The sequence below is a fragment of the Oryctolagus cuniculus genome, chromosome 1, assembly GCF_964237555.1.
Source record: "Oryctolagus cuniculus chromosome 1, mOryCun1.1, whole genome shotgun sequence".
In the NCBI taxonomy this organism is placed as follows: Eukaryota; Metazoa; Chordata; class Mammalia; order Lagomorpha; family Leporidae; genus Oryctolagus; species Oryctolagus cuniculus.
The window spans coordinates 143,016,320-143,042,835 of record NC_091432.1 but is presented as its reverse complement, the minus strand read 5'-3'; the positions used below and the strand labels follow the sequence as shown (position 1 = coordinate 143,042,835).

At 48.9% G+C, this 26,516-nt stretch overlaps 2 protein-coding genes across 8 annotated transcripts in view; one reads left to right on the top strand and one right to left on the bottom strand.

Moving 5' to 3' along the window:
• The first annotated feature begins 6,594 nt into the window (after positions 1-6,594).
• Positions 6,595-14,656, top strand: LOC100344030 (procathepsin L). Of its 5 annotated transcripts, XM_070049831.1 has the most exons (9): positions 6,673-7,044; positions 7,170-7,306; positions 7,601-7,723; positions 7,825-7,971; positions 8,136-8,360; positions 8,830-8,992; positions 9,661-9,778; positions 12,918-13,026; positions 14,293-14,414. In XM_070049831.1, the coding sequence occupies exons 2-8, from the start codon at positions 7,181-7,183 to the stop codon at positions 12,988-12,990; spliced, it is 975 nt and encodes a 324-aa protein (XP_069905932.1). In that variant the 5' UTR covers positions 6,673-7,044; positions 7,170-7,180; the 3' UTR covers positions 12,991-13,026; positions 14,293-14,414. The 5 variants fall into 5 exon arrangements, with proteins under 5 accessions (XP_008255787.1, XP_069905932.1, XP_002708302.1 ...); XM_008257565.3 differs by lacking the exons at positions 6,673-7,044; positions 12,918-13,026 and adding an exon at positions 6,595-6,650 and having other exon boundaries at positions 14,293-14,656; XM_002708256.4 differs by lacking the exon at positions 12,918-13,026 and having other exon boundaries at positions 6,673-6,917; positions 14,293-14,656.
• A 4,079-nt stretch (positions 14,657-18,735) lies between these two features.
• FBP2 (fructose-bisphosphatase 2) overlaps positions 18,736-26,516 on the bottom strand; it is a 31,349-nt gene continuing 23,568 nt past the window's right edge. For 2 of the 3 annotated variants that reach the window (XM_051851706.2, XM_051851213.2), the window contains exons 7-8: positions 23,717-23,836; positions 18,736-19,138 (exon numbers count right to left, since the gene is read on the bottom strand). In XM_051851706.2, the coding sequence (XP_051707666.2) occupies positions 18,944-19,138; positions 23,717-23,836 (315 nt within the window). In that variant the 3' untranslated portion in view covers positions 18,736-18,943. 3 annotated transcript variants of the gene reach the window in all.

Sequence of the window (26,516 nt, the reverse complement as noted above, 5' to 3'; positions counted from 1 at the left end):
ATTGCTTCAAGAGAAAAAAGTCCTGAATAGCAGCCCCGCCACGGTCAGGGGTAGACAGAGTACTCCACCCAGTGCTCAGCCTCTTCTACGAGATAGGAGTGGTGCCTTAGCACGCATGATGCCGTCTGGAATGTTTACGGCACCCCCACACCCGCTCATCCCGGTGTCTCCCCTTCCTTGTCCTGGATGAGGACGAGACACAGGTGCATCCTGGGAGGGTGTCTGTGACTGATGGGTGAAGTGACAGCATGCTGCAGGCATGACACAGATACTTAGCAGAGCAGAGTAAGGGCCCCGAGTGTGGTCACACGGGCTGAGTCTGAGCTGTCCAGTCCTGTCCAAATCGTCTCATCTCTTTGCTCCCAGCCTCCTCCCGGGTGGGGCTGAACCAAGCCATCTGCACCATCTCTTCTGGTTGTAAAATCCTGGGATTTCGACGGGACAAGTTGGTGCTGTCCGCCAGCAGCTGGCCTGGGCCCCTCCTCCATACCCTCGGTGACGAGCTCTGAGCGCTGTCCTCACAGCCTGGGGCACCGTCCCCGGGGGCCGCAGCGCCATGGACAGTCCAGGCGCTGTAGACTGTAGACTGTGCTGCAGGAATTTGCCCAGTTCCTTCTTGCCTCCTCCTCACACCTTTCTCATTGAGAACTGGCCCAAAGAGCAGCCCCGAGCCAGCGGCCACCTGGGGTCATGGTTCCAGGAAGGGACGAGCGGCTGTCTGTCCTGGGGACATTCCCACCCCACACCAGGCACTGCCCAGGGTCCTTTTCAATCCCGTGGAAGAGGAGGGGGCTGACTGCCCCTTAATGCTCCCTGGCAGAGACCTCCACCTGGGACAAACAAGGCAGGAGGCGTTTATGGCTGAAAACGTTCCTCTTGGAAATGTCTTTCCAGCATCCCATGTGTTTTTGGTTCACTTTGTATGTCATTTTCATTTTCATTTATCTCAAGAAAATATTTTTCCATTTTATTTGAAAGACGTAAAAAGAGAGAGAAAGACAGAGACAGAGAGAAAGGTCTTCCATTCGTTGGTTTACTTCCCAAGTGGCCACAATGGCCAGGGCAGGGCCAGGCCCAAGCCTCCTGGCTTCATCCAGGTCTCCCACATAGGTACCAGGGGCCTGAGCACTTGGCCCATCTCCCTGCTGCTTTTCCCAGGCCATTAGGAGGGAGCTGGCTGGGAAGTGGAGCAGCCAGGACTCGAACCGGAATGCTATGCTGGCATTGCAAGCAGTGACTTTACCCTCTACACTACAGTGCCAACCCTCAAAGGTTAGTTTTTGTTAATCTCTTAGTTAATGATATAAAACGGAAGTCAAGAAACCTTTTCTCCAAAGGGCCAGATGACTTATGGGCCCACGTGTGGTCTCTGTCCTGTATTCTTTCTTTTACAATAACCCTGTAAAAACTGGAACACCTGTGTGTACCTTTCGCCATACAAGCCTGTAGGTGGTGTTTGGCTGACCCCTGGGGCCTCCTGGATGGTCATTGGCCTGAGGTCCAGCAGGGAAGGGCCTTATGCGTGGTGTCTCATGACAAACCCGGGAACGGGGGGCCTCCTGCTCATTGCTGATCCCAAGCAGCTTCCTCCCCCACTCCCCCCTGTCAGTAAACTTGATAAGCACTTACCAGGTACATCTTTCAATATCTTTGCATTTAGCCGACATTCCCAGTGTTAGTTCCTTAATTGGACAATTCCTTCCGTGTCTCTAAATCAGGAATTACTGGGTCTTCATATTTGTCTACGTTAGCACAAAGCAGAATTGAAATCTCTACCAGCACTCAGAGGATTTGTGGTTGTAAAAAAATGAATCTAGCTAACAATGGTATCCTTGCACCCAGTACTGGAGCATCCTTCTTAGAACAAAGTCACAGCCTACATGAGGAAAAAGACATAATGATCTTGTGTGAAAAAGATACTGTTTCTCCCATAGGTTGAGCCACCTATGGAAAAAATTCTGGGATCTAGAACAACTCCACATAATTTCCATCTTCTTAGTTTACTGTCTTGTGACACAAAATCTGGATCCATGTGGGGCCATAAAGCCATGATTTTTTAAAAAAGATTTATTTATTTATTTGAAAGGCAGAGGTAGAGGGAGAGAGAAAGAGAGAGAGAGAGAGGTCTGCCATCCGCTGGTTCACTCCCCAGTTGGCTGCAATGGCTGGAGCTGCACTGATCTGAAGCCAGGAGCTCCCTCCGAGTCTCCCACGTGCGTGCAGGGGCTCAAGGACTTGGACCATTTTCCACTGTTATCCCAGGCCACAGCAGAGAGCTGGATCGGAAGTGGAGCAGCCGGGGCTCGAACCAGCACCCACATGGGATGCCAGCACTGCCAGCCCATTAAACCATATTTAGGGGTGAAGACTGCCTGGGGACACTTTGTGCTCACTCCCACATTTAGTCCAAGGGGAGGCTTGGCCAGGATTCTGCTCCTTCAGGCTGCAAACTGCAATAATGAATTTTCTGAATCCTCCTACCATTTATCCAAGGTGACGGAGGAGTTTTCTTCGCAGTGACTTTCCTTCACATGGGGTTTCAGTATGCAAATATACAAGCTGTCCCTGGCCCTGTTCTGGATCTTTGGCACAGACATCAGCAATAATAATGTGACCGCCCTCACCACCAAACCATGGTCTCCCACATGGGTGCAGGGGCCCAAACACGAGGGCCATTCTCTGGTGCTTTTCTCAGGCCATCAGCAGGGAGCCGGATCAGAAGTGGAGCACCTGGGACAAGAACCAGCACCCCTGTGAGAAGCAGGTGTCACAGGCAATGGCTTTACCCACCAAGCCACAACACTAGCCCCTGGACAACTCTTTCAACTCCTGGCAACTGTAGCCTTCTCAGCACTAGGGGGCGCCAAAAGCCCAAAGTCCCTATGAAGACCACAATGGTGTTGCGATTGGTGGAACATCAAAGGACCTTAGGATGCCCAAGAAAGGTACAGAGCCTGTGTGAGAAAGCCGACCAGAGTCCCAGGCTCTGATGCTTTTCCCAGCGCCCCAGATGAGCACGTGCCCAGGAGTTGCCTGCACACGTTGATAGTTCCCCACCTGCAATAAGAAGGGCTGGGCCCCCAGGTACATGGGTTTTGTCGGCAGTTCATGGTCAACAGGGCCATAACCAAACTGGTTGGCCCCGTCTCTGCATTTGAACCCAAGACAATGAGTGACAGGTGTGCTGCCTGGCTGTGCACCTGCATACCCATAATGGTCCTCCCGGATCTTAGACCCCCACTAGGGTTTCATGGGTTCCCACACAGCGACTTTGTCCGTGGCTGGGTACAGAAGTTCCTTGGATACGAGTTGGGTGACCCCCTTATCCCACCACATTGCTCACATCTCCCTGTGAGCCTGTCATTTCTGAAAGTCACGTCAGCGAGCTGCTGGGCCATACGAGTGACCCTCCTAACTCCACGGTACGCATCGGGCAGCCAGGGTTGAGGTCACGGCTGTGGGTGGTGACCTGCGGAACAGGAAGTCATCGTCGTTGTGGCTTCCTCCTCTGACCTCAGATCTCAGCAGGTTAGGAGAGAAAGCACTACTAGGGGAGAACAAGGCTGGGACAGCTGCCAGCATGCCCACCATCCATGAGCACAAAGGCTAGCAAAGTGCTGCTGTAACAGGGTTACCCACTGGTGGCTGGGATTCTCCCCTGTCGTCTGTGCTGTAGAGGAAGCCCTGTGTGCCGGGGCCGCCCCCAGAGCACTTCCCTCCCTTCCCCCCGCCCCGCCACAGCACCTCAGTCCACCTTGAACTTCGACATCAGCACTTCCATCTTCTTCCTGGCCCCGGCAGCCCCACCCCTGCCTCCATCACAGGCAGCTGGTGCCTCGCAGCCCCACGTGTTTCCTGGCTGCAGCTGTGACCTACCTTGGGTGGGACACCTGCCAGCATACGCCGCCACCGTCACTCATGTTCCTCACTGATGCCCCGAAGAATCCTGTGTGGCTGCTGTCACACGATCAGATGAGGAAGTCCAGGCTGCAGAGAAGAGGCACCGGCGCTGCCCAGCACTTCCTTGCACTGCTGCCACCGAGAGGGAGGTGTTGCAGTCCCCAGAAACGGAGGGTGGGGTATGGAGGAGAGAGCAAGGCCATGGAAGGCATGCAAACAGCCCTGAATTTGCATATGGTCCTCTGGATTCCACAAAATATATCAAAGTTTGAAAAGCTCTTATACAGGCATATTCCCCAGTCTTTCTTCCCAACCTTCTGCTTACCCAAACTGGCATAAGTCACCCCAGGCAGCCGCAGCCTAAGATGTCAGCCTGTATTTGTTTTTTGTTTTTTGTTTTTGTTTTTTTTTTCTAGAGAATATGATCTAAAAGTAAGAAAGGTCACTTAGTGAAACAGCTCCAAACGTGTTCATTTTCAAGAAAAGCAAAATAAAGAGAAGCCTTTTAAGGTGGTCTTCCAGGGATCCACCAGACAGCTCAGCTGTAGGCCAGTCTGGCTCCATCACCTTCCCAGCTACCTTAAAGCTGCTGCTTTTCTGAGGAGTAGGAATGGGACTGGGGAAAGAGCAAACAGCATAAAACCCACTGTAAGTCAGTAGTGTGTCTTGAATAAGCGTCTGCCAGGTTGCTGCAGCCCTTGGCTAATACGGAGAATTCAGGAAAAGTGGATTCTGACTGTAGCTGGAGTTCCTTACTCCAAAATTTTTGTTGATTTCAATCTATACTGTAAGAATGAAAAATACCATGTTTTGTGTGTGCTGTGTGTGTGTGTGTGTGTATAAGATATCTTCCATGTTCCAAAGGACAGCTCATGGATTGTAGACTTGGGGTGAGGATGAGGAATGTGGGAGAAATGTCACAAGATCATCTTGTCACCTACTGCCCCAAGACGTTTGCCACAATTTCAGTTACATACATCTGTCTTGTTCTGTGCCATTTTTCTGTAAAAGCAACATTCTGTCATACTGTTATGGTTTAAAACTGAAAGACTGAATGCTAAAAAAAAATCCACCAGGAAAGTTACATGTAGATTTTTCTCAGGAAATGCCTAATATATAACCACCAATCCAAGGACAAAGTTAAAGTTTCACTAATTCCCCTTTTTATATGTATTTATTGTTTGAAAGGTAGAGTTGGGACCACCTGCAGGGCCATCATTCCATATGGGTACCAGTTCAAGTCCCGCTGTTCCACTTCCAATTCAGCTCTCTGCTATGGCCTGGGAAAGCAGTAGAAGATGCCCCAAGTCCTTGGGCCCCTGAACCCATGTGGGAGGCCTGGAAGAAGCACCTGGCTCCTGGCTTCTGGCCCAGCTCCTGCCTCTCTGTAACTCCACCTTTCAAATAAATAACTAAATCTCAAAAAAAAAAAAAAAAAAGTAGAATTACAGAGGAGAGAGAGAAAGAAGAGAGGGAGTGAAGAGAGCAGAGGGGGTGGGGGGGTATTTCCATCTGCTGGTTCACTCCCCAAATGGCCACTATTGTGAAACCAGGAGCCTGGAACTCCATCTGGGTCACACTCCCATGTGAGTGGCTGGGGCCCAAGCACTTGGGCCATCTTATGCTGCTTTCCCAGGCAGATTAGCAAGGAGCTGGGTCAGAAGTGGAGCAGCTGGAATTCTAAATGGTGCTCATATGGGATGCCAGTGTTTCAGGCATCAGCTTAACCCACTGGGCCACAACTCTGGCCCAAGTTTCATTAATTCTTATTGGTTGATTATTTAATATATATATTGGTGGACTGATTAACACTTAAGGAAAACAGAGTTATTGAAACTAAGGAAATTCATTTATTTCATAAGCGATTTTGAATAAGCATTTATTAACAATTACTGTGCAATGTATGTACAATGATGGACACTTTTCTGGATAATGTTTTTATGATAATAACTCTGAGCTCTGTGAAATGGAAACATATTGAAAGGAGTGGCTATTTGGGGGAGGGATAAATGACCTCAACGACCTGAACACCACTACACTGGCCCTGCCAATTCCCCTAGCGCTCAATCTTCCAGAGACGGGGTAGAGAAGGACGTCTTGTTACAACATCTGCACAGACCTATTAACGAGGGTTGAAAGTCTACACAGAGGCATAACACACAGATGTGGTGGTTCACCGTATGGCGGTTAATTTTATGTCCAGATATGCAGTCAAATAGCGAGCTGGGTGTTACTGTTGGGGTGGTTTGGGATGGGATAAACCAGAGGGCTAAAGCAGAGGGATTTATCCCAGTTGAAGATTTGAAAAGAACAGAAAGACCAGCATCCTCTAGGCGAGAGTGAACCCGGAGGAAGCGGCCTGACTATCGCACCACGAGTCTGGGACCTGCCTGTCCCTTTCCAGGCTCTTCTGAGGCCAGCCGCAGCCGGCCGTGAACCTGGGGCTTGTCCACCTGCAGGCTACACCTTGGCTGTGACTTCCACAGGATGCTGAACCCAGAACTCTGGGCCTGGAGGAACACCGGGGTCAGGCTGTGAGCTTATGTTCTTGAGCCACGCCCCAGAGCCCAGTAAAGCCAGGGTGCTCAGTTTGACCTGGACTCTCCTCTGCGCTGCCCACGAGGGACCCTCCGCAATCCACCTGCGGCCAGCACTGGGGCTGCCTCGGTCCCAACAGCCTAACGCGCGCCGGGAGGCAGAGAGCGCACAGAGGTCCCGCCCACCGGCCGGAGCAGCCAATCGCTGAATGGGTAGGCGGAGGGGGGGGGGGTGGGACTCTCTGGGCCAAATCGGCAGCTTTGGGATCACAACCGCCAACCTCTGAGACCTTGGACGGTGGGCTTGCCCGCCTGGCCTGCGCGGCTGCGGCTTCCTGAGAGAAAGCTCCAGATGGAGTTTCGGGGGTCTCTGGCTGCGCGTTTTGGGGCCTAACCAGGGCAGACAGGGAAGCTGGATTCCTGAAAGTCGTGCCTTGATGCTGGTCCCTCCAGACTCCCGGACGGCGGCCAATGGCCGGAGTATGTGGAGGACCTCCCGGTAGCTGAGCTAGGAGCCCCCTGGAAGGCATTACGGGGAGTGCCCTGACTTTTGCCTTATGGTCTCTTTTTCTCCAACCACTCTCCTAGTCTCTTCCACGGTTCTTGGGTAAATACTAAACACAATTTAAACGTTTTTATTCTGCTATGATGGTGGTCATTAGGCAGAAGAGAGCGAGAGGACTCATTGGAAGGAGTGATCTAATCAGACACGCGCGGCTCTTCCCTTCCTAGATTTCTGAACGATGCATCTGCCACTCTTCCTAGCAGTCCTCTGCTCTGGCATGATCTCAGCTGCTCCAACACCTGATCACAGTTTGGATACACGATGGCGCCAGTGGCTGGCAGCACACAAAAGACGATATGGCGTGGTTGGTAACATTTGAAACCGTGCAGAGAGACCCTGGAGAGAATGATCTTCCTTACCGGGAGTCTATGGCCAGAGAGTAGCTTATAGAGGCCAGCTTTTCCCAAGAGAGTGCCCAAGGGTTACTGCAGGATATGGACAGACATCCCTGTTAGTTGGAGCGTGGAGAACAGCTCCCAAAAGTAGAAAGTCATCCCTGACTGTGGTTTCTCTTCCATCCCTATCTGCATGTCTGTCTGGTCACAGGGGGTTGGGTGTTAAGTAGAAATAACGTCCATCATTGTGTGACTGCCTCTAGAGAGAAGAAGAATGGAGGAGAGCCGTGTGGGAGAAGAACATGCAAATGATTGAAAAGCACAACAGGGAGTACAGCCAAGGGAAACATGGCTTCACCATGGCGATGAACGCCTACGGCGACATGGTGAGTGTGCTGTGGATCCCGTGACCCCGCGCCTCCTCTCCCTGACTCTTTACCAAAGTAACCTGTCCCTTTTTCAATGTTTTGTTTACCGTTCCTTGAAGACCAATGAAGAATTCAGGCTGATGATGAACGGCTTTGAAAACCAGAATCACAAAAGGGGGGAAGAATTCCATAATTCCCTCCTATTTAAGATCCCTGCGTTTTTGGATTGGAGAGAGAGAGGCTATGTGACTCCCGTGAAGAATCAGGTATGACAGGGCGGGAGCCAGACCTTCCACCTCCCGGGAAAGCCAAAAAGGGATCCACCTCACTGCTTTGCTAGTCTGTAGAGCAACGTCAGTTCAAATACACTGGCCGACGTAGCACACGTCTTGCTATCTGTTTGGTAGATGACAGATGCTTGCGTTTTCAGGAATTGTGTGGTTCTTCATGGGCTTTCAGTGCCACTGGAGCCCTCGAAGGGCAGATGTTCCGGAAGACTGGCCGGCTCGTGTCCCTGAGCGAGCAGAACCTCGTGGACTGCTCCTGGCCTCAGGGCAACCAGGGCTGTAGTGGTGGCCTCATGGACTACGCCTTCCAGTATGTTAAGGACAACAGAGGCTTGGACTCGGAAGAATCCTACCCGTACGAACAAAGGGTACGTGGACTCCCTTCTACCATTATCATTCCAACTTGGCTGATGGGAAATGGAGTGCTTTCAGAGAGATAACAAGACACCCGTCTTGGCTTTCCCATTTTAGGTGGTGAGATCTACCCCTGCAAACTAGCAGAACTGTCACAGACCATCAGCCTTCACGCAGTTCTCTGATTAGTTGGTTAACACACAGGTGTTGCATGCTGCATGGAGAACACGCATACAGTTCCGCACCTGATGCGTGCTTCTCCGTAGTAAAAGTTTCTTCTGGACAGATAGACAGACCTAGGAGGAGAGAGCAACGAAGCTTTCACTTTCAAGCCAGCCAACCATTATTTCATTCCGTGGGATTCTTTGAAGGAGGTTTCCTTGCAGATCATTTAGCTGCAAACTGCTGAGTTGTGTGGTCAAGAACCCAAAGTCACCGGGAGGTAGCTGGTAGTAATCAAGTCTCTTCCCCCTTTCCTTTAAGAAAGGATCCTGTAAATACAATCCCAGGTTTTCTGCGGCCAATGTCACTGGCTTTGTGGACGTCTCTAAGGACGAGAAGGCCCTGATGGAGGCAGTGGCAACGGTCGGACCTGTCTCCGTGGGTATCGCTACGACACCTGAGTCCTTCCTGTTCTATGAAGGAGGTAAGCATCTGTCTTTGTAGAACTTTCAGGCAAAAGCCCTGGAAAACCGGTGCAACAAACCAGCATGCCTGACTCTTTTCATGTAGAATTCAGTGTAGCTATTAGGAGTCTGAATTAAAAAGCAACTGTTCATTCTGTACATACAACACGTAAACCGGAAGTTCCATTTGACCCGCCATCAGTGTATCTTCATGATACTAAGTACATCAGAGACCTTTCCAAACGGTTTGGGATTGTATAATATACTTACCTTTACTCCAGTTGCTGGGATTTTCAAGTTTTCCCAAAGATTTTTAATTCTCTTATGAAAACTGGAAAGAACCACTTGACTTAAGTAATCTTGAGTCCTGTTGGTGCTTCTTTGGGCGGACATCTTCCCAGTAGAGTTGCAGAGTTCCACAGGGTGGTCTTGGCAAGTCGCTTACATGTGGGATTATGCTAATAGATACAATTCTGCTGGTTTTAGGTGTTAAACCCTTAACCTTGACAAAAGTGATCCTATTTCTACATCTTATTTAGACTTTATGTCATTTCACTGAATTTAGAGATACTTCCCTTACTGTGGGTGGTTATGTGGGCTCCTTACTATGAGTGATTCTTCTGTGGGTTCATTTCTGTGGGTGACCGTGTGGGCTGCTGTCACCCCAGTATTCACTTTACTCCTACAGGCATTTATTATGATCCAAAATGCAGCAGCGAAAATGTCAATCACGCTGTTCTGGTGGTTGGCTATGGCTTTGAAGAAGTAGGATCAAAAAACAATAAATACTGGCTGATCAAGAACAGGTACAAAATGCCAAAAACACTCACAACTGACATTTGAAATGGAATTCTTCTTTGCAATCAGTATTTGGAAATTGGTCCACAAACCCTTAAGCACACTTCTGAAATTCCAGAAGTCTTTATCCACTTAATGTTTGATTATATTGATGTTTGATTATACACATTAAGATACTGTTACAGGATTGACACCAGCAAGATAATTGACAAGAGCGGCCTGATGTGCTTCCCTCTCATGGAAAAAATGATTGAAAGATTAAAAACGGGCTGGAGTTGTGACCCTCTATATAGTTGTGAATGCCTATATCCTGTATGAGAGTACTAGTTCGAGTCCTGGCTACTCTGCTTCTGATCCAGCTTCCTACTAAGGCAGCTGGGAAAGCAGCAGGAGATGTTCAGGTGCTTGGCCCCTGTCACTCACGTGGGAGACCTGGATGGAGCTCCTGGTCTTGGTTTCAGCCTAGACCAGTCCTGGCTGGTGTGCCCATTTGGAGTGTAAACTAGTAAATAGAAGTTTCTCTCTTTCTCTCCCTCCCCACTCCCTATCCCGTCACTCTGCCTTCCAAACAAATAAATCTATTTTTTTTTTAAATAAACAAGGAGTATTCAACTGGAGTATTTGAGAGAGAGCCCTGGATGGAGTGGGAATGCAGTGCAGGCGCTGTGAGGCACAGAGACTCAAGATGGCCTTGTAAAGAAACAGCAGTTTGCATCTGTTACCCAATCTCACCAGGAGGGGGCAGCTTGGAACTTCTCACAGCAGGAAAAATAGAAGAGGGAAGCCCCCAGCAGCCCTCATTAATGGCGTAGACACCTGAAGTCTTTGCTGCTGGAGAAGGCTATGGCCCTCACAGACTCTGAGCTTATTTAGGGCACTTCCAGGTAGTTCACACTGGTGCATTGCTGCAGAAGATGCTGGCCCTGCCCACCCAGGCTGCTGCTGCAAGGTGCCATCTTAAAACTACGTCCATGTACAGCCTGCACCATAGACAGGAGACCCACTTCTGTGCTTAATCCACCCTGCCTTTAGGAAGCTTATATCCCAGTTGACCAACCACCCCACAAAGCCCTGCCTCTCAGGCACTGAGGCACACAGACACATCACTGATGTTGATTTCTGGTGAAGAAGCTACCCAGAGAATTCACAGTTGCACCCACACAGGACTAAAGGCCATGTACGCCACCCATCTGACACCCTGGGTCCCATCCCTGGTAGGATGACTTGGTATAAAAACCACCCATTATAGTTCATACAGACAAATCTTCCACCAGCTACATGAAAAAGCAGGGTAACCTGACAACTTCAAAGGAGCAAAACTTTCCTTAGCAGGCAACAAATAAAAGAATATCTGCTAAATTCTTGAAAAGGAATTAAAAATATTGAAGAAAATTGGTGAGATACAAGAGAACATATACAGACAATTTAACAAAATCAGGAAAATATTTCATGATCTGAATGAAAAAACAGAGGTAGATGTTACAAACCGAACTTGTAGTTAGAGAATTCAACAAATGAAATAAATAATCAAGTTGAAAACTTAAATAACAGACTAGATCAAGCAAAAGAATTTCTGAACTTGAAGACAGGTGATTTGAAATGACCCAATCAGCCAAAAAAAGAAAGGTGGTTTACTCGCCAAATGCTCGCAACAGCCAGGGCTGGGCCAGGTCAAAGCCGCAAGCCTGGAACTCAGTCTAAGTTTCTCATGTAGGTGGCAGAAACCCAAGCACTTGAGCCATCCCTGGCTACCTCCCAGGATATACATTAGCAGAAACCTGGGATAAGAAGCAGAGCCAAGGTTTGAACCCAGGCACTCTTAACCCATGGGATGCAGCATCCAAACCAGCACCTTAACCACAGTGCCAAACCCCAATCCCAGCCAATTTATTTTTTAAGTTATTTTTAAAGATTTATTTATTTATTTGAAAGGCAGAGTTACAGCGAGACAGAGGCATAGAGAGAGATCTTCATGGGCCGGTTCACTCCCCAGATGGCCGCAATGGCTGGAGTTGAGCTGATCCAAAGCCAGGAGCCAGGAGCTTTTTTGTGGGTCTCCCATATGGTTGCAGGGACCCAAGGACTTGGACCATCTTCTACTGCTTTCCCAGGCAATAACAGAGAGCTGGATGGGAAGTGGAGCAGCCCGGACTCGAACTGGCACCCATATGGGATACCGGCACCGCAGGTGGAGGTCCTACCTGCTATGCCACAGTGCCAGCCCCAGCCAATTTATTTTTGACAAAGACACCAAGAACATACATTGGAGAAAGTATAACCTCTTCAATAAGTGGTACTGGAGAAACCATATAGACATATGCAGAAGAATAAAACTAGGTCTCTCTCACCATATACAAAAGTCCACTCAAAATGAATCTTAGGTCTAAAGGTAAGATCTGAAACTAGGAATCAACTAAAAGAAAATATAAGGGAAACACTTCACATTGGTATAGGCAAAAATTTTTGATAAGAACTCAAAAGTATAAGTAACAAGGGGCTGGCACTGTGGCATAGCAGGTAAAGCCACCGCCTGCAGTGCCAGCATCCCATATGAGCACTGCTTCCTGTCCTGGTTGCTCCACTTCTGATCCAGCTCTCTGCTATGGCCTGGGAAAGCAGTAGAAGATGGCCCAAGTCCTTAGGCCCCTGCACCTGCTTGGGAGGCCTAGAAGAAGCTCCTGGCTCCTGGCTTCGGAACAGCTCTGGCTGTTGTGGCCAATTGAGGAGTGAACCATTGGATGGAAGACCTCTCTCGCTTTCTGTGTGTGTGTGTGTGTCTCCTCTCTCTGTATAACTCTGACTTTCAAATAAATAAATAAATCTTTTAAAAAATTTTTAAAAATTAGTGACACTATTATGGAAAACAGTATGAAAGTTTTCTTTTTCTATTTATTTATTTGAAAAGCAGAGAGGCAGAGGCAGAGGCAGAGGGGGCGGGGAGAATCTTCCATCTGCTGGTTCACTCCCCAAATGGCTGCATTGGCCCAAGCTGGATTGGAAGAGGAGCAGCTGGGATTCGAACTAGCATCCATATGGGATGCCGGCACTGCAGGCAGTGGCTTTACTTGCTATGCCACAGTGCCAGGTCCTAGTATGAAGGTTTTCAGCAAATTAGAACTACCACCTAAGTCAGCAATCCCCCCACAGGATATACACACACAGGAAAGGTGTGGAAGAGAGATTTGTACCCTCATGCTTGCTGCAGCACTTTTCACAATAATGAAGATATGGAACCAACCTAGATGTCTGTCAACAGATGAGTGGATAAAGAAAGCATGGCATGTGTGTACAATGGAATATTATTCAGCCATAAAAAATGAAATCCTGTCCTTTGGCAATATGGATGAGCCTGGACGGCACTGTGTTAAGAAGCAAAATAAGCCAGGTACAGAATGACAGACCCCACATGCTTCCACTCATATGAGTGTGTGAGCTAAAGAAGGTTATCTCATCGAGGTAGACAGCACAACATCTGTGGTCAGAAGCTGCGGTGGTTGAGAGGGGGGTGGGGTAGGCAAAGGATGGATAACAGGTGCCAAAATACCAACATGAGAGAAAAGGGGGTGAATTCTTGTCCTACAACACAGTAGAGGGAATGTGGTTAGCGATGTACCGGATATTTCATGATAGCTAGAAGAGGATTTTCAGTATTCACCACACAAAGAAATGTCTGAGGTTATGTAAATGCTAATTTCTCTAATTTGATCATTACACATAGTATACATATATGGAGAATAAGTCTGTAAACATATAGATATTTATAACCATTGTATGCCAATTAAGAAAAACAAAATCCCACCAAGCTTGCTGAGGGGTGTTAAGGGTATTTGTATCATTGTATTTCAAATTCCTGAAAGTTGTCTTAATTTTAAAACCTATCTTGGAGCCACCGCTGTGGCACTGCGGGTTGAAGGCCTGGCCTGAGGCACCGGCATCCCATATGGGCACCAGTTGGAAACCCGGCTGCTCCACTTCCAATTCAGCTCTCTGCTATGGCCTAGCAGTAGAGGGCAGTGGAGGGCTATGAAGGGCAGTAGAAGATGGCCCAAGTCCTTGGGCCCCACATGGGAGACCCGGAGGAGGCTCTTGGCTCCTGGCTTTGGATCGGCTCAGCTCTGGCCATTGTGGTCATCTGGGGAGTGAACCAGCCAATGGAAGGCCTCTCTCTCTCTGGCTCTACCTCTCTCTCTGTAGCTGTCTTTCAAATAAATAAAATAGATCTTTAAAAAAAAAAAATCTATCTGGCTCCCAAGGTTTCCTTTTTTTCTTTGATTATGCAGTTCTGTGGAAAGTCATTGTTTGGGGGACAGGAATACAAATTATGTTCAGATTTAAATTCAACAATTAACAGGCTAAATGAGAATGTTGGCCTCTGCTGGCTGATTCAGTGTTCTGCTGGAACACTATTTAGTATTCGCTTTTTTAAAAAAAAATACTAATAAAGGTAAACGTGCACTTTTTTTTTTGCTGCTGCCTGGAGGGAGAGGTCTTGGATAAAATGACACACCTGCTCTCCTTTCAGCTGGGGTAAAGACTGGGGCATGGGGGGCTACATGAAGATGGCCAAAGACCAGAACAACCACTGCGGAATCGCCACGGCAGCCAGCTACCCACTGTGTGAGTCGATGGACGGCGCTGAGGAAGGATTGGACTGAGGCCAGCGGAGCCACAGCACACCGGCCCTGGCCGCACCGACACAGCACTTGGAACACTGACGATCCCAGCTGTGGTGCGCATTCTGTGACAATTTTACTCTAGCGAAATCCTTCTGCTACTTAATGACTGCTGGAATCAGCTGTGTATTATTGACCCACCTAATGACTTGAATTTTGATTTGAGACGATGTATAGTTTTACCTTTTTCAATAAAATTTAATTTCAAATGTAGCCGTGGTGCTCTCTCTGTTCAGTGCATTGACTTCTTGGGCAGTCAAACCCATAACGGGGCTCCCCAGACAGAACTGAACATGGCAGTGGTACACAGGGAGAAAGAGGGGGCACCTGCCAGCTCTTCTGGCTACGAATATGCAGATCCATGTCCCTGCCTGTGCCTCTGTCGCTCCCAGTCCTTGTAAACCTCACAAGTGATCTCTAAGGACAAAGGAAATGGTTTCAGAGAAGAGCAGCCTCGCTTGTTAGACACACATGTGATTTCTTTCCTGGAAAAGGGCCTGAGAGGTCACGGTCGCTTCTGCAGCCCAGGCCAGCCCCCGGCAGCCCCTGCGAGGCCTGGTCCAGAGCTCCGGCCCCAGCTGCGGGTGGAGGCACCGTGTCCACTTTGCAGTGGGGGACGGGCAGGGCCCCAGGGCACCCGAGTCTGGGTAGGGGACAAAGTCTTGACTTTGAGGCTGGCTTCAAACCCACTGCTGTGTCCTGGGAGGGTGGGAGACAGGGGAGGGACCAGAACCGAGGGTCTGTGGCCATAGGAAACCTAGCTTAACTCATCCTTGAAGATATTATTTTTTTTTCCAATGGAAAAGCTTCCCATATTCTGTAGACTAAAGCAGTGCAGAGGTCGTCGACTGTGTGTTTTTAAGTCACATTCCCATTCAGCGAAATGTGAGGAGCAGGTGGAAATGTTTAGATATTAGACTCCATCATCCCTGAGGAGGGAGTGAAGTGGAACACGGGGCTGGGGTCCCAGCCCACAGCAGCCTCTGTGTCCCTCTGATGGTCACACAGGATGCTCCGTATGGCCCTCAGCAACATGTGTTCCAATCTCAAACTTTTTGACTCAGTAACAAATGTCCCATCTGGAGTGAAATGATCTGGGCTTTGTACTGATGCTACCCGGCATGGTAGCAGGTACATTCAGTAGTTTCCTGAGTGGAATCCATTCCGTGGGTGGGGACCTGCGTGTGACAGAGCTGGAGTTAGGCAGCACCGGCTGTGTGCACTGGTCATCAACACCAAGGGGCGGGGACATCAGAGACAGTGTGGGGGTCAGGGAGGGCTTCCAGGAAGGAGGGAGACAGACCCCAGCCAGAGTGGCGGTGGTGAGAAGAGGCGGAGAGGCAGGGTCTCAGCAGAGAGTGGCCGTCAGTCCCGGGAGCCGGGGCCGCGGGAGGAGAGCCGAGGAGGTGAGGGCCGCGTGGTGCTGGCAGTGGCATTCAAGTCCAGGGAATGGACTTCACTCCCTCTGCCTCCCCGCAGTGGGAGCTGGGAAAGGCGTGACGTGAGCAACCCTTCCCTTTCTGCTTCCTTACTAAAACTAGGCACTGAGATCTGCCACCTTAGCTCTCAGGTGCTGTCCACATGCATCTGTCTCCACTGCCATCTTGCTCCACCCACCTCGAACGTTTGCTATGCTGTCTCTGAGAATGGAATGAGAGTCCGGGCCTTGTACCTTCTTTGTGGAGTGCAGACACCCACCCAGAAGAGCTTCCGCATTTAAGAATGAGTATGAGGGGTCGGCGCTGTGGCGTAGCAGGTAAAGCCGCCGCCTGCACCGCCGGCATCCCATATGGGTGCCGGTTCGAGTCCCGGCTGCTCCACTTCCGATCCAGCTCTCTGCTGTGGCCTGGGAAAGCAGTAGAAGACGGCCCAAGTCCTTGGGCCCCTGCACTCACGTGGGAGACCCGGAAGAAGCTCCTGGCTCCTGGCTTCGGATCAGTTGCAGCCCTCTGGGGAGTGAACCAGAGGATGAAAGACTTTCTCTCCCTCTCTCTCTCTCTCTCTGCCTCTCTTTTCTCTCTGTGTAACCCTGACTTTCAAGTAAATAAATAAATCAATATTTAAAAAAAGAATGCATATGCACGGCAATGGATCTTTGCCTGAGCCTATCTGCACTTTCTTCAGAGGCACATACCCCACGAGGGAAGGTGTTACTTAGCTCTGTTTCCTACAACTCTTCTGACACTACATGCCACAGACTCACCAAATCAAAGTATTCATACGGCATTTAAGATAGATTTATTTTATTTACTTATTTGAAAGAGTGATAGAGAGAGGCCAGCGCCGCGGCTCACTAGGCTAATCCTCCGCCTTGCAGCGCCGGCACACCAGGTTCTAGTCCCGGTCAGGGCGCCGGATTCTGTCCCGGTTGCCCCTCTTCCAGGCCAGCTCTCTGCTGTGGCCAGGGAGTGCAGTGGAGGATGGCCCAAGGGCTTGGGCCCTGCACCCCATGGGAGACCAGGAAAAGCACCTGGCTCCTGCCTTTGGATCAGCGCGGTGTGCCGGCTGCAGCGGCCATTTGGGGGGGTGAACCAACGGCAAAAGAAGACCTTTCTCTCTGTCTCTCTCTCTCACTATCCACTCTGCCTGTCAAAAAAAAAAAAAAAAAAAAAAAAAAAGAGTGAGAGAGAGAGATAGAAGGAGAGAGAGAGAGACCAAGGGATTCCATCCCCTGGTTTAAATTCCCAAATGCCCGCAACAGCTGGAGTTGGTCCAGGCCAAAGCCAGGAGCCAGGAACTCCATCCTGGTTCCCATTTGTGTGGCAGGGGCCCAAGTACTTGGCCACCATCCCCTGCCTTTCCGGGTGTATTAGTTGGAAGTTGGATCAGAAGCAGAATAGCCAGGACTTGAATTTCCACTCTCCCATCCAAGTACTAACCAGGCCTGACCCTGCTTCGCTTCTGAGATCAGACGAGATCAGGCGTGGTATGGCCGAAGACTTGAACCAGCACTCTGATACGGCATGCAAGTGTCCCAAGCTGTGGCTTACCCTGCTGCACCACAATGCCTGCCCCTCTGTAACATATTTTGAAATGCATATTTCAGTTGGAATCTTTGGGATATAAATGAAATATCTAATAAAGTATGAAGAGCCCATTGGTTGGAATCAGAATTATTCCTAGAAAAATAATATCTTTGTTTCTTATGTTTTAATAGGACATTATAATTTTGCTACAATTGACTACTCACAGTGCATGGAGGAGCGACGTTGAGTGCACAAATACACCCAAGTGGAAATATGCCTTCAGGCTGTGCAAACCACCCTGCCCAAAGCTAAAGCGGGAAAGGAAGGGTTTGCTCCCTGCTTTGGCTTCTCCTAGCCAATCCACCATCCCCACAAACTCCCCCACCACGTTACCCTTTTCCTTAATCTAATGAACGGCTCTAATAGGTTTCCTAATGTTGAATTGTTCTTGAATTTCTGGGTTAAAGTTTACTGGGATTTAGCCTTGTTTCTAATACTCCTGGGGCCAGGCTTATGCTGCAACACTTAATCCACTGCTGTACTTAATCTACCTGCATCCCATATTGGAGTCTGCAGATCTGAGTCCCAGGTCTACTTTTTTTTTTTTTTTTTTTCCACAGGCAGAGTGGACAGTGAGAGAGAGACAGACAGAGAGAAAGGTCTTCTTTCGCCGTTGGTTCACCCTCCAATGGCCGCTGCACTCCCGGGCCACAGCAGGGAGCTGGACTGAAAGAGGGGCAACCGGGACAGAATCCGGCACCCCGACGGGGACTAGAACCCAGTGTGCCGGCGCCGCTAGGCGGAGGATTAGCCTAGTGAGCCGCGGCGCTGGCCCCAGGTCTACTTGTAATCCAGCTTTCTGCTAATGCATGCCCTGGAGAGCAGCAGTTGGTTGTTCAAGGACTTGAGTTCCTGATAACCACAGGAGACTTGAGTTCCAGGCTCCTGGCTTCAGCCCGGCTCAGCTGTCTGGGCATCAGGGGTTGAACCAGCAGATGTGAGACCTCTCTTTGTCTCTCTCCCTCTCCCTGCCTTTCAAATTAAACAAGCAAACAAAATGTTTAAAAATACTTCTGAATTTCTCAATATGTCACTACACAATCTTTAGGCTTCCATGTCCATGTACCTACACAGAAATTCTTGTTCAAAAAAGATGTACAAATGAATCACCACAGGATAAGACACTAGGTTCAAATTTCAACCAAGACAAATTCTCAACTGACCTACGCACGCCACTCTCTCAAGTGGAAACCTGGCAATTGCTCCGGCTGACAGAGCTGCAACCCCATTTGCCAAGGTTCATGACAGAAGACAAATCACAGTTGCTCTTTTCCCAGGTGGGTTTTTATTTTTATTTGCAGCCTTTTACACTGACACAGAGCGACGTCTGGATCTACACCCGGTGGTTCGCAGTATGTTGCTGGGGGGTTCAGTGGATTTGGCTGCTGCTTTCTCAACACCACCATTTCCATGGTTCGCTCACTTAGGGTTCTTAGTCCACAACGAAAGAAGAGGACTCGTGGGGTCAGACTCACTACCTGCCTGCCTGGTTCTTCTGTACACAGGCGAGATACTCCTGTACATCGTCTGGGGAGCCCAGGATGAGGGGGACTCGTTGGTGAATGGACTCGGGCTTCACGTCCAGGACTGGCTGCGTGCCCGTGGTGGCGAGGCCTCCTGCCTGCTCGATGATGTAGGCCACGGGATTGCACTCATACAGGAGCCGGAGCTGTGGGGGAAACAGAGGCAGGAGATGGGTACGCTTTGCGAGTGGCCAACCCCTCCTGGCTATGCCCCTCCAGCTCAAGGAAGATGTGACTGCTGGGCTCGCCTGCCCTGCAAGCATGGGTGCACTTTTGCATGCCTGTGAGCAGGTGGGCTGCCTGTACTGCAGACCCAGCTTGAGGAGGCTGATGCATCGGCTGGGACTCAGCACATACGCCTTTGGGGGCACCCCTGGCCATGTTCTCGCCTGCCTGCTGACCTCTGCTTATGAGAAACCCATCTCTGACCTTGCAGATAGGAGACCTCGGGACCCATTTCTTGTTAGTCCAGCAATGAGGCCAGTGGATTCTGCAGGCAGGGGTGGAAGCTTTGTATGTGAGGCTTATGGCGAGTGGGGAGTCAAGAAGCTTGGATGAATGTGCCAGGTGCTCTCTCTCTCTGCAAATAACCATGTGGCTGGGATGACATCGAGAACTCCACACCTCCAGCCTTAGCCAAAGAGCTTCCTGGGACCCCAAGTGGTCTTTTCTTTTGGCCCCTTACACTAACTGGAATCCTGCTGCATCCTGTTCGCCACCTTTTGTAACAGCCATCACTCGGAGGTTTAACACCCAGCTTCTTTCCCACTATCATTGTCTCTACATTCCCAGTCATGTCTGACACAAAGCAAGCGTCCAAACGAGGTCACAGCACATCTCTCACAAGATCTCCCAGCTGAGGGCGGAGGAGGGAGCTGAAGTCAAGCCTGCACCCTGCTTGGCCAGCTCTGCACGAGGGGCCAGGGCTCCGCCCGTCCAGGGGAAGCAGTGTCTCCCTAAGCCATACGAAGTGTACTCTCGTGTCCCAAGAGTACACAATGAGCTGAAGTGGATGGGGTCTCACTGAGTGTCTTCGGGGTCCATTTCTGTTATTATGTTGTGAGTCCTACGGCCACCATCACCACGAGACACACACTCACAGGCACACACACCCATCACAGTAGACCCAGGGTGACTTCCCAGTGGTATGCAGCTGCTGTGCCCCAACTCCACATCACAGCATCTTCTTCTACCCAAAAGAGTTCATTCTCTACAGTCTGCTTACAAAGTGGTTGGCCCAGCTTTGTGCAAGCTTTTCCTTTCCATTCAAGTCCATTTTTGAAGCTATGTGATCTCACCTCACCCATTAGAAGAGCTGATATCAAAAACAGAGTAACAAATAATGGTGAGGAAGTGGAAAAAGGGAAACTCTTGTACGCTCTTAGTGGGAGTGTAAATTAGTGCAGCCGCTGTGGAAAACAGAATAGAGATTTCTTTTAAAAACTCAAAATAGACCTAACGTATGACCCGGTAATCCCATTACTGGGTATGTCCCCCAGAAACATCAATGCATTGTATCAAGGAGATACCTGCTCCACCATGTTTATAGCAGCACTGTTTACAATAGGCAAGATATGGAATCAATCAGTGTGTTCATCATCAGATACTACTCAACCAAGAAAAAGAATGAAACCTTGTCATTTCCAGCAAAATGGATAGAACTAGAAGACACCATGTTAAATGAAATAAGCCAGACACGGAAGGAAAAATACTACTTCCTCCTTCATATGCAGATGCTAAACCAAAATCAGTCTCAACACAGAATGGTGATGACTAGAGGCTGGGAGGGGGAAGGGGTTTAGAGGGAACTTGAATAACAGATACCAAGTCAGAGCAAGATCGAAAGAATAAGTTCCTAGCATTAACATAGCACAGTGGGGAGACTGTCACTCATGAAATCCTAGTAAATATTCTATGACCAAATAGAAGAAAGAAGCTACAAGCTTCTAATCATAAAGTGATGTCAAAGAAGGAGAAATGTTGACCACATTGCTTTGATAGGTACCTACTGTATCCATGTATTGAAATGTCATATGATAGCCCATAAATATGTATAATTATTATTAATAGAAAGTTTTATCTGGAAAAACTGCTTTGAGAAACAGTCATATCTTGTGCTTTCGCTTGGATTCTTATTTTCAGGAGAGGACTACTATCTTTGGTCTGGCTGGGAGAGTCAGGTGTTCAGGAGAGATTGGGTTAAGACTCCAGAGGGGAGCTGGCACCGTGGTTCACTTGGTTAATCCTCCGCCTGTGGCGCTGGCATCCCATATGGGCGCCGGGTTCTAGTCCCGGTTGCTCCTCTTCCAGTCCAGCTCTCTGCTGTGGCCCGGGAGTGCAGTGGAGGATGGCCCAAGTGCTTGGGCCCTGCACCCCATGGGAGACCAGGAGGAAGCTCCTGGCTTCATATCTGCGGAGCGCCAGCTGTAAGCGGCCATTTGGGGATTGAACCAGTGGAAGGAAGACCTTTCTCTCTGTCTCTCTCTCACTGTCTATAACTCTACCTGTCAAATAATTAAAAAAAAGACTCCAGGGGGCATTTACTGCCATTTTGGTCACTCAGCATAGCAGGGCCTCCCTCTATACCTCCCGTTCTTGGAGCAGAGAGCACCTGGCCAGGCCCAGTGCATGAGGGCTGGGTGACTTGGGTCACCTGGTTTTGTCCGAGTGACATTGGAGGCCACGCTGTCCCCAACAGTCTGGCTAGAAAGACCTTCACTTAGGTAGCTTATAGAGCTCGGATCTCTCCTCTCCCCTTCCTCTGCCCTGGGGGCTCCAGGACAGGGGAGCTTGGGGTGCTAGAGAGTAAAGTCTCAGACTGTAAGCAATTAGCCTGCTGATGCAGACATTGTAAAACTCGGCACAGTTGCACAATGCACGTATCTTGAAACCAAGTAACTCTGACTCTGACATCAGATGTAAGGGAATGGCCTTATTATCCAGGCACCAGGGCATCATGGGAGTCATTGTTCTGCAGCCACAATCCATGTGAATAGAGAGAGAAAGACAAGCGCGGGTAGGAGAGGATTCCACACACGTACACACACACACACACACGCATATGCACACAGGTGTGATCAAAGACCATCAGGGCTGGAACACGTAGACAGGTCCAGTCCTATATACACAGCTACACATGCTTACAAATAGTTTATGCAGTTACAAATAGATACTTTCTGACTCACTTGTAATCATTTTCATAGTTACTAATTATTAGCCTTCATGTTCTCCACACTTAGAACCATGTGACAAGGGTGGTTCTGTTTTAGAATTTCCACATCTTCTCCCTGATCTCACTTACAACTCCCTAGCTCTTTCTCTCCCGCAGCTCTTGTATGATGTGGTTGAGATTCTTAGTTCATATAATTAATTACAGATTAACTACAAATATGATAGATTAATACACAATGGATAAACACTACATGAAGACAAGTGCCTGATGCATCAACTGATGTCTTAAAAATAATTTCTCAGGTCTTGTGTGCTAGATTTCCTTTCCTAGCTTTCACCAAGTCCTTGGGCACCTGCACCCATGTGAGGGACCTGGAAGAAGCTCGTACATAGGTCCTGGCTTCAGATCAGCCCAGTTCCAGCCTTTGTAGCCTTTTGGATAGTGAATCAGCGGATGGAAGACCTCTCTCTCTCTCTCTCTCTCTCTCTCTCTCTCTCTGCCTCTCTGTAACTCTGCCTTTCAAATAAATAAATAAATATTTTTAAATGGCAAATCTTTGCATGATTTGATTGCTTACTGGAGATTCCAGTGATTGGCTAAAATTCAGACACGTTTCCAGGGTGGGGCAGGTTCTCTCCGAGAGAGGAGGGTTTGGATCCCAAGATGCCCACCTGGTAATAAGTGTTTTCCATTTCGTGTCATAAAGTTGCAGTTGGATCTTCCAGGAGCTACCTTTCCAGAAATAGTGAGTTCTGAGCAGTTCTTACTCTGCAGTTTGTCAGCTTGTAGGGGACTCTTGGGTAGACCAGAAGGCTTCCATGACCCCTTGAAAATGCTTATTGGCCACTGCCGCGGCTCTCTAGGCTAATCCTCCGCCTTGCGGCGCCGGCACACCGGGTTCTAGTCCCGGTCGGGGCGCCGGATTCTGTCCCGGTTGCCCCTCTTCCAGGCCAGCTCTCTGCTGTGGCCAGGGAGTACAGTGGAGGATGGTCCAAGTGCTTGGGCCCTGCACCCCATGGGAGACCAGGAGAAGCACCTGGCTCCTGGCTTCGGATCAGTGCAGTGCGCCGGCCGTGGCGGCCATTGGAGGGTGAACCAACGGCAGAGGAAGACCTTTCTCTCTCTCTCTCTCTCTCTCTCTCTCTCTCACTGCCTGTCAAAAAAAAAAAATGCTTATTACATGCAATGAGCACATGCAATGCGTTCTGTCCTGGGAATTGAGTTGATAAGTGCCATTAGGTTCTCTAAGGGGTACTTGATTCCAAACCAGTTGATCACAGGCTGTGGAAGTGACAGGCGGGTAATGCTGACTCAGCAAACGATGAGCATGATGAGGCCAGAGGAGGTGAAAGGCAGTGAGACTCACCCGTCACGATCCCGTCAGCTTTCCCCTTCTCCAACCTTCCACCACAGCCCCAAACCCACCAGTGGGAAATGGACCTTACTCCTCGTCTGCGCCCACTCCCACAGAGGCCAGCGGCAGGTGTAAGAAGGGACCCCCGTTGGCTCACTGACCGGATACCCAGCCGGTGAGGAGCGAAGGGAGCATTACCTTGCCTTTAGGACTTTTCTGGTTGGCTGGGTACAGGAAGATCCCTCCATAGACCAGGGTGCGGTGCACATCAGCCACCATGGAGCCCACGTACCTGGCCCCATAGGGCGCACTGCCGTCCTAGAAGGCACAGAGAGAAGACACAAGATCCAGTGCATTTGACAACCGGCCAGCATCAGCTCCAGGCCCACATGTTCAGTTGGTGTGGCCTCTGCATGCCTGGCCCTTCCTCCTCCACCCACCACCGAAGACATTGAAAATATTACACAACTGAGCACTCATTCAGTAACAGCCCCTCAAGCAGCCAGCAGTGTGGTGCGGTAGGTTAAGCTGCCTCTTTCAAAGCCAGCATCCCATGTTAGAGCAGGGGTCCCAGTTCTAGCTACTCTGTTTCCTATCCAGCTCTCCATAAAAGCTCCTGGAAAGGCAACAGACGATGGGCTCGGGCTCCTGCTACTGCTACCCATGGAGAGACCCAGACAGAGTTCCTGGCTCCTGCCTTCAGCCTGGTTGCAGCCAACTGGGGAGTGGCCCAGCGGATAGACTATCTCTTTCTCTTTGTGTCTCTCCCTCTCTCTGTTCCACTTTGCCTTTCAAAATAAATAAAATAAACCTTAAAAAAAAAAGCACCTCAAATCTCAACCGGTGATTGCGCTCATTAAATGCAGGACTACTTAAAGGGAGTGACAATATTCCGTTGCAATTTTTAATAGAACAGCTAAGCGGAAAACAGTAGGAAATATAATCCACCCCCCACACCTGCTGGCCCCACATCCACAACCAACCCTGGATTGAAAATGTTTTAAAATTTTGCATCTGTACTGAACGTATACAGGGTCCTTCCCTTGTGATTATTCCCTAAACACTACAGCGTAGCAACTTTTTACACGGTAAGTGCCTTGTGTTAGGTATTATAAGTAACTAGACATGATTGACAGCATGTGGAATATCGCTTCATTTTATCTAAGGGACTTGAGCACCCTTGGACCCGGGAATCTATGGGGGATCCTAAAACCCATATCCGCTGGAGGCCAAGGCGCAACTGTGCGTGCCAATCACCACCGTGGGCAGCTCCCTGTAGCTCCGGCTTGACTTGTGGCAGCTCGTAGGACCTGCTGCGTTCTGAGAACCGGGCCTCCTTGAGCAATGACCACTTCTGCACTGGCTGCAAGCAGTGTTTCTCCCCGGCAAGATTTTAAACCGAGGCAGATCACTCCAAACAAGCAGAACAATTAGCTTGTAAACGTCGATTTCATTACTCACACGTGTTATGAGACTTATTTTTTAAGAGAAAAGTACGTTGAAGATCACTCAACAATTTCTCTGAAAGCCAGGAGTAGGCAGTAGGGCACAGCTACATTTGGTCTTTCGTCTTCATTTGGTTTCCCATCTCTGATATCTGTGTTTAGTGCAACAATTCTCTGACAGTACAGGGGAGGTGGAAAATTCTGACGAAGCTGGGAATTAATTCAGCCTGGACTATGTAGGTAGAGTGACAAGTTAAGGCAATGTTTAAATTAAGTATTTTGTTTGGTAGCAGAAACTTTACTGTTCTTAGAGTCTTAAACACACGCTGGAGTGAGCAAAGAATCAGGAGATCCAGTCATTTGCAACAAAATGGAGGAATCTGGAACACATCATGCTGAGTGAAGTAAGCCAGTCCCAAAGGGACAAATACCATATGTTCTCCCTGATCGGTGACAACTGACTGAACACCAAAAAGGAAACCTCCTGAAGTGAAATGGACACTATGGGTAATGGTGACTTGATCAGCATAGCCCTGACTGTTAATGAACAACTTAATACATTATCCCTCTTAGTATTTTTTTTTGTCTGTTCTACTTAATATGACTGGTTTCATTCTGTAATTAATACACAGTTATCCTTAAGTGTTGAAAATTAACTGAAATGTGATCCCTGTTAAACATAAGAGTGGGAATAAGAGAGGGAAGAGATGTATAATTTGGGACATGCTCAAGCTGACTTGCCCCAAATGGTAGAGTTAGAAACATACCAGGGGATTCCAATTCAATCCCATCAAGGTGGCATGTACCAATGCCAGCTCACTATTCCAAGTGATCAATTTCAGTTCACAACTGATCATAATGAAAGGACTAAGAGTCAAAGGGAGCACATAAACAAGTCTAGTACCTGCTAACACTAACCGATAGAATAAATAAGGGGGAGAGTGATCCAACATGGGAAGTGAGATACTCAGCAGACTCATAGAATGGCAGATGTCCTAAATAGCACTCTGGCCTCAGAATCAGCCCTAAAGGCATTCGGATCTGGCTGAAAAGCCCATGAGAGTATTTCAGGCATGGAAAGCCAAGACACTCTGGCAAAAGATCTCTGTGAGTGAGATCCCAGTGGAAAGAACAGGTCTTCAAAGAAGGAGGTACCTTTCTCTGAAGGGAGGAGAGAACCTCCACTTTGACTATGACCTTGTCTAAACAAGATAAGAATCGGAGAACTCAGAGGGCTTCCATAGCCTTGGAAACTCATGACTGGAGCATAGGGAGATTACTGATGCCATAGACAGGAGTGTCAATTGGTAAAGTCAACAACAGGAGTCACTGTGCACTTACCCCTCATGTAGGATCACTGTCCTTAATGTGCTGTGCATTGAGATTTAATGCTATAACGAGTACTCAAACAATATATTTCACTTTGTGTTTCTATGGGGGTGCAAACTGTTGAAATCTCTACTTAATGTATACTAAACTGATCCTCTGTAAAAAAAAAAAAAAAAATTATCAACTCCCAACTTGACTCTCACTGGGATTAAACATGACAATAG